This window comes from Palaemon carinicauda, chromosome 40, assembly GCF_036898095.1.
Source record: "Palaemon carinicauda isolate YSFRI2023 chromosome 40, ASM3689809v2, whole genome shotgun sequence".
In the NCBI taxonomy this organism is placed as follows: domain Eukaryota; kingdom Metazoa; phylum Arthropoda; class Malacostraca; order Decapoda; family Palaemonidae; genus Palaemon; species Palaemon carinicauda.
Genome location: NC_090764.1, coordinates 8,725,335 through 8,731,651, shown reverse-complemented (window position 1 = coordinate 8,731,651; position 6,317 = coordinate 8,725,335). Strand labels below are relative to the sequence as shown.

The window sequence follows — 6,317 nt, the reverse complement described above, 5'->3', positions numbered from 1 at the left end:
CCGGGGCGTGCATAAACAAACCGCATGCAAACGACCGTCTCCCTGAACCCATCTTTTTGATATTTATTGACGGGCGAGGAAGGGTGAGTTGAGGTTTGCTCTGTTTTATGAAGGCGATTTTCTTGATCTTTCAGCAAATTTGAATTTTTTTTAGATTGACGAGTTTCTTCTTCTTCTTTTTCTTCTTCTTCTTTTTATTTTTATTTTTTTTCTTCTTTATCTTTTTCTTCTTCTTCTTCTTCTTCTTTTTGATATTCTTTTTGTTTCTTTTTCTTCTTTTTATTTTTATTTTTATTTTACTGTTTCTTTTTCTTCTTATGTTTATTTTTCAGTTTCTTCTTCTTCTTCTTCTTCTTCTTCTTCTTCTTCTTCTTCATCTAATTATTATTATTTTTAGTTTCTTCTTCTTCTTCTTCTTCTTCTTCTTCTTCATCTAATTATTATTATTTTTATTTTCTTCTTCTTCTTCTTCTTCTTCTTCTTCTTCTTCTTCTTATTCTTTTTATTTTTATTTTTTTTTTGTTCTTCTTATTCTTGATGTTACTTGCTTATCGAGGATGTTCTGTTTTGATATCTCTCGTGAAGAGGATTTTTCTTATCAATATATTTAATCAGATTCAGTTTTGCTTAAAGGCCAGAGTATTTATTTTTTATATCAATATATTTGGGCAGATTAAGTTTTTCTTAAAGGCGAGAGTATTTTTTTTTATCAATATGTTTAGGCAGATTAAGTTTTGTTTAAAGGCGAGAGTATTTTTTGTTTATCAATATATTTAGGCAGATTTATTTTTGCCTAAAGGCGAGGCATTGTCATATCAACCAGTACTGCCATTACCAGTAATTGGCATTTAGTTATTGTGCTTCATTAAGCGTCATGGAAACCAGGTGAAAACAAATGGTAGTTATATTACGTTTCATGAAATGTGTTCTAAGTAGGTCATACACTAATTAGCTCCCATGCACAGGTTTGAAAGCGAGAATAACAATGAGGAAGATTCCTAAAATAAAACCATCTTAAAGAAGATAGCAAATTTATAATAATTACCGACAAATCAAGGTATGTCAGCGATAAATGAGAAAGAATATCGTCACCCTCATAAACTAATTGCCTAAGTCATTTTCTCCACTTGTTGGGAAATAAAAAAAAACCTTCTCATTTCCTAATTCTTTATGTCATTGTATTGAGCTTCAATTAACAAATTCTAATTCACAAATTCTTCTGCTAAGAATTTGTGAATTGAAACTCAAGACAATGATATAAAGAATTAGGAAATGAGAAGGTTTATTTTTGAGTTCCCAACAAGTGGAGAAAATGACTTAGGCAATTAGTTTATGAGGGTGACGATATTGCAGTCTAATGTTCTTATCTGATTAATCACGAACGAATTAATATATTTAGAATGATCAAAACATCGTATACACACGACGCGTTCAACATTGGCACGTGTATTAATTTTATCAATGTCGGATTACAAAAAGATGACAAAAGCGTAATTTCTTAATATTTGATAAGTTCAAAATGGGTATCTTTTTATTGAGGAGTTCCTCCTTCATTCAAGACGAGGAATCTAGATTTATGGAATCATGATAATCTTCATTATTTGAATTCAATATTTACTTGAAAGTAAAAGATTACTTTAAGAAACATATTGAAGAAGCAAATTGCACATGAAGCGTCGTGCATTCCGTTTTCGAAGCCGCCTTTAGCGTCTATTACTTAGAAGGTAAAGGTATCTAATTTCAGTTACACTTTCATTAGAATAGTTGCTCACCATAACGTCAGCCTGGCAAGCCCAACCACCCCCCTCCCCCTCAACTGTGGTGCCCAACCACAGCAGTGGCCTCCCCAGTAAAAAGTTTAAACTCATGGTCCCGAGCTGGGATCGGTCTGCTGCCATGCGAATAGTAGGCGAACACGTTACCACTGTACTAGCCAGGAGAGTTATTGCTTAGGTAAAGAAGGTATTTTGAATTATGTTTCAAGTTAAAGACCCCCATTGTGTTTTTTAAAAGTATATTGTACGATATACTGAAAGTAGACTCCATTAGCAAATGAATACAATGAAGGTCTTCAGAAGGCGAAAACTATTATCTCATTCTTCTTCTTTGTCTGCATCTTTTCCCACATTTATGTGGGGTCGATGTTTCTGGCCAGCGTTCTCCATCTACCTCTGTCCCACACTTCATCACCGGTTAATTCCTTTGATCGAAGGTCATCCTTAATACAGTCCATCCACCTTCGCTTTGGTCCCCCTCTTAGTCCATGGGCCAGAAAGTGAAACCCTCCCCCCCCCCCCCCTAGGGAATTTTCAGGACCCCCCCAGTTTTCTTCCTTAGGGTGTCCTTTATGTATATCCGGGTGTTTCCAAACACATAACTGTGGCAAAAAGGCAAAATTATCACTTTTTGTACAAACCGCACGCCAAATTTTCACATTTTCAGCCGCACTGACTTTGTGTCGCTTTATTGGCTCTAACTTCCTTAATATCCAAACTAAGTGAACGTTTATGGTATCAACCTAATGCTAAGACCAAGAGCTACACAATGGTATATAAATATGTACATAATTAATGATTAATACGTATTCCAGGGCCATTATTGTACCCCTTACCCTTAATTTTTGTTCGAAAATGGGCACCTGTAATTAGTTGCTACTGATACTGATGAAATTGTTGAGGCATTTGGTTACATTTCTGTATTTGATTTTGTACATAATTTTATTTAGAATATTGCATATCAGTTTCGTTCACTAATTTCCCAAAATATATGAATTAAGTGACAATAATCAATTGATTGTATAATGGCCACATATTACCAGGAATACCCACTTTTCTCCGTAACTTCTGTAAATTGTTACATAACTGCACCATTTTGGTGTCAATAGATAACAATATATTCTCCAGCTTTCTGAAATTGGTTCTGTGCATAAATTATGATGCATTTGCATTTCAGGCAAAGGATCCAATATCAACTGGTGATAATTAGTCAGCATGGCAGAACGTCCAGTTAGTTTACTGAAAAAGAAAAGTCAGAGGAAATCTCTGCAAAGTGTGTCAAAAGGACTTACATTATACATTTTTCTGAACAGAAAACTGACAAAATTGTTCGAAAACTGACTGATGTGAGCTTTGATAAGATCAAGGAATCAGTGCAGCTCCGCAAAGCTAGTGCTGATGCTAATGTGAGGATGGATGAAATCTATGAAGAAGTTCCAGAGACGCTGAATGCAAATACCCATGGAATACACAGGAAGTGTTATCAAAAGCTTATAAATGTTGGTCATATCAAAAGTAGAAAACGACAACATCCAGTTGAAGATGACGAAGGGCCTTTAACTTCAAATCGGAAGCAAGTATCATCCTCATCAATTTTATTTCCTTCAGAGAGGTGTCAGAGAGTTTCTAACAAAGTGTGTTACAGAAACTGCAGCTGAGTCAATACTTCAGGCTGCAAAACATAAAAATGACTACACATTACATGGAAAGATTGAAGGCTGTGACTTGCAAGCACGAGAGGCACATTATCATAATTCTTGTCGCAGAGATTACACTCGTAAGCAGGAGTGAAATGTTAATAAGGAGCTGGATCAGAGTGCTGTTGAACATTTAGCTGCCCATAGCGAAGCATTCTCCTGCATCTATGAAAATGTTGAAGAACATATAATCAAGGGGTGCAACGTAGAACGTGTGTCAATGTTGAAAGAGAAATATTTGCTATATTTACAAGAACATCATCCATCAACTTACAATCCAAACTACAAAACCTGTAAACTCAAGAATAAGTTGGAGAAACATTTTAGTCACAGTGTTAAATTCTGGGCACCCAAATACTGAAGTGAACTTATATATTCTGATCTCTTACCAGTTGGACAAGCAGTAGAGGCAGCATTTGAGATGGCCGCCTCTAAGGAAAGGTTTCTCCAGGAAGCAGCTATGATGCTCAGGCGACAACTGATGGATGCCAAAAGGAATGCAGCCATACTGCCATGGCCACCTACAGCAGCGCAGTTGATGTCCATAGAGAACAAACCACCACCAATCCTGATTAACTTTTTGTCGCAGCTTCTATGTGGGAAACCATTTAAAGATATTTCGTCAAAGTTGGAGAGAATGGTTGATTCATGTGCTCAAGATGTATGTTATGCTATGAGCCGAGGAGAATGGAAAATGCCTAAACATGTTCTTCTTGGAATAACTTTGAGACATATGACAGGAAGTGCTGAGCTCATTACACTGCTGAATCATTTCGGTCACTGTTAGTCATATTCCCAAGTGATGGAGCTAGAAACTGCCATATGTAACCAAATCAACACACAGGAATCCTTACTTCCCGCAGCCATATCATCCTGTATGAATAATGTAGTTCACTTCAGTTGGGACAACTTCGACCTGTCTGAAGAAACACTATCAGGGGCTGGAACAACACATATAGCACATGGTATTGTCATTCAGGAGACATCTAGTAGTGCAAGTTCTGACATGAACAGGGAGCAGCCACCTCAGCAGTCAGGGAAGAGTAATAAAGACAGGTCAATTCGCTATGAGGATAAAGATCTGCCACCTTGTTTCATGAGTAGGACTGAGCCAATTTGAGAGTGGAACATGTATCTGTGAAAATACCAGTTTCATTTCATGAATCCAAGGAATCAGACTTTGCTTGGATTATTGCAAGATTGTACAAATCTAATGAACAAAGTGTTCCTGGTTGGGCTGGATGGTTGTCACTGACTGGAAAAGGTGATTATGTTGAAGCCTGTGCTCAGTCTACAGTTGATTACATGGTGCCAGTACATAGAGCAATTACTGATAATGCCACAGTTCAGCACATACTCCGACTATGCCAGCAGACCAAAAAGGATGCGCAGCAGAAGGTCACTATCGTAACTTTTGATCTAGCAGTAGTAATGAAAGCTTACTCTATCATGTGGCAAAACCCATTAGAATACAGTGGTGTTCTTGTAAGGATTGGGGCATTTCATACAATCTGCTCTAACCTTGGAGTCATCAGGAAGATGATGTCCACAACAGGCTTTGAGGACATCATTATTGAGGCTAGTGTATGTGCTAGTGGATCGATTGATCAAATGTTGAGGGGCAAACATTACAACCGTGCAATAAGAGTTTACAAATTGATGTATATTTTGTGTATAAGGACGAATGCGCTCTCCTTACAAGTGAGGATGGATTGACTGTTCAGACCACACAGGTGCAGGACCTATTTTCTTCACAGGATGAAGCAGATACCCGGATCATTCTGCATTGCATCCATGCTGCCAAATCATTTAGTGCAGAAAAGGTGATTGTAGTCCGTTCACCAGATACTGATGTCTTCCTATTGCTGTTGAAGTTTTCTCAAGATATCGATCCGTCTGTGTTATTTGATACTGGCGTTTCAAACAAGAGAAGACTAATTGATGTGAGAGCTGTTATTAGCAAACATGGTACAGATTACTGTAAACTCATGTACTCTTTTCATGCATTCACAGGATGCGATACAACAAGTGCCTTCGTTCGCCAAGGTAAACTTACACCAAAGAAGACACTTGATGCCCATCCTGAATACCATTTAGCATTAATCTCTCTAGCAACCACTGCTGAACTTCCTGAAGAAACATTCAGTGAACTTGAACAGTTTGTCTGCTATATGGATGGAAAGGCCAACTACAAAGACATAAACAAGCTGCTCTATGATATGCTTAGATAAAAATTCCAGCTCAGGAAAGGCCAAACTTTGTCCAGTTGTGATGGCATTGATCTGAGCTTGCTCTCACCATGCAGGTCATCACTGCACGTGCATATCCTCAGATGCAACAACCAAGCATATGTTTAGAATAAGTACAGTGTGCCATATCCAGATATACCAAGTCCAGTAGGCAAAGGCTGGAAACTTGATGACTCAGAACAGCTGAAGACTGACTGGGTCAAAGGTGATATACTGCCACATGAACTCATTGATATCATGCTAGACAGAGAAGCTGACAGCGATGACGATTTGGATACAGAGGATATTGATATTAACAACCTAGCCGACAACATTTATGATGAAGAATCATGAACGCAATGTGTAAATTGTCAAGCTAGTTCTTTTCTGTAGTTGTCTGTTGCCAGTGACAAAGAGAGACTAACTAGGCCATCATACTCCACATATAATGATATTTATATGAACACAACTTCGCAGATTTCAAACACTGATGTAGACTTCCAAGCTCTTCACCATTTACTTGTTGGTATTAGTTGTCAGTTTAAGTTATAAATGACATTTATTTTGGTTACATTTATCTTATCCTACTGTTAATCAATGATTTTCTTGGTTCACTC

At 37.4% G+C, this 6,317-nt stretch overlaps 1 protein-coding gene across 1 annotated transcript in view; it reads right to left on the bottom strand.

Moving 5' to 3' along the window:
- The window catches only part of LOC137631686 (uro-adherence factor A-like), a 27,872-nt gene extending 21,912 nt beyond the window's left edge, over positions 1-5,960 (bottom strand). Inside the window, exon 1 of the mRNA XM_068363562.1 lies at positions 5,839-5,960. Coding sequence (XP_068219663.1) covers positions 5,839-5,960 — 122 coding nt within the window. The remainder of the gene's footprint in view (positions 1-5,838) is intronic.
- Positions 5,961-6,317: the final 357 nt, after the last annotated feature.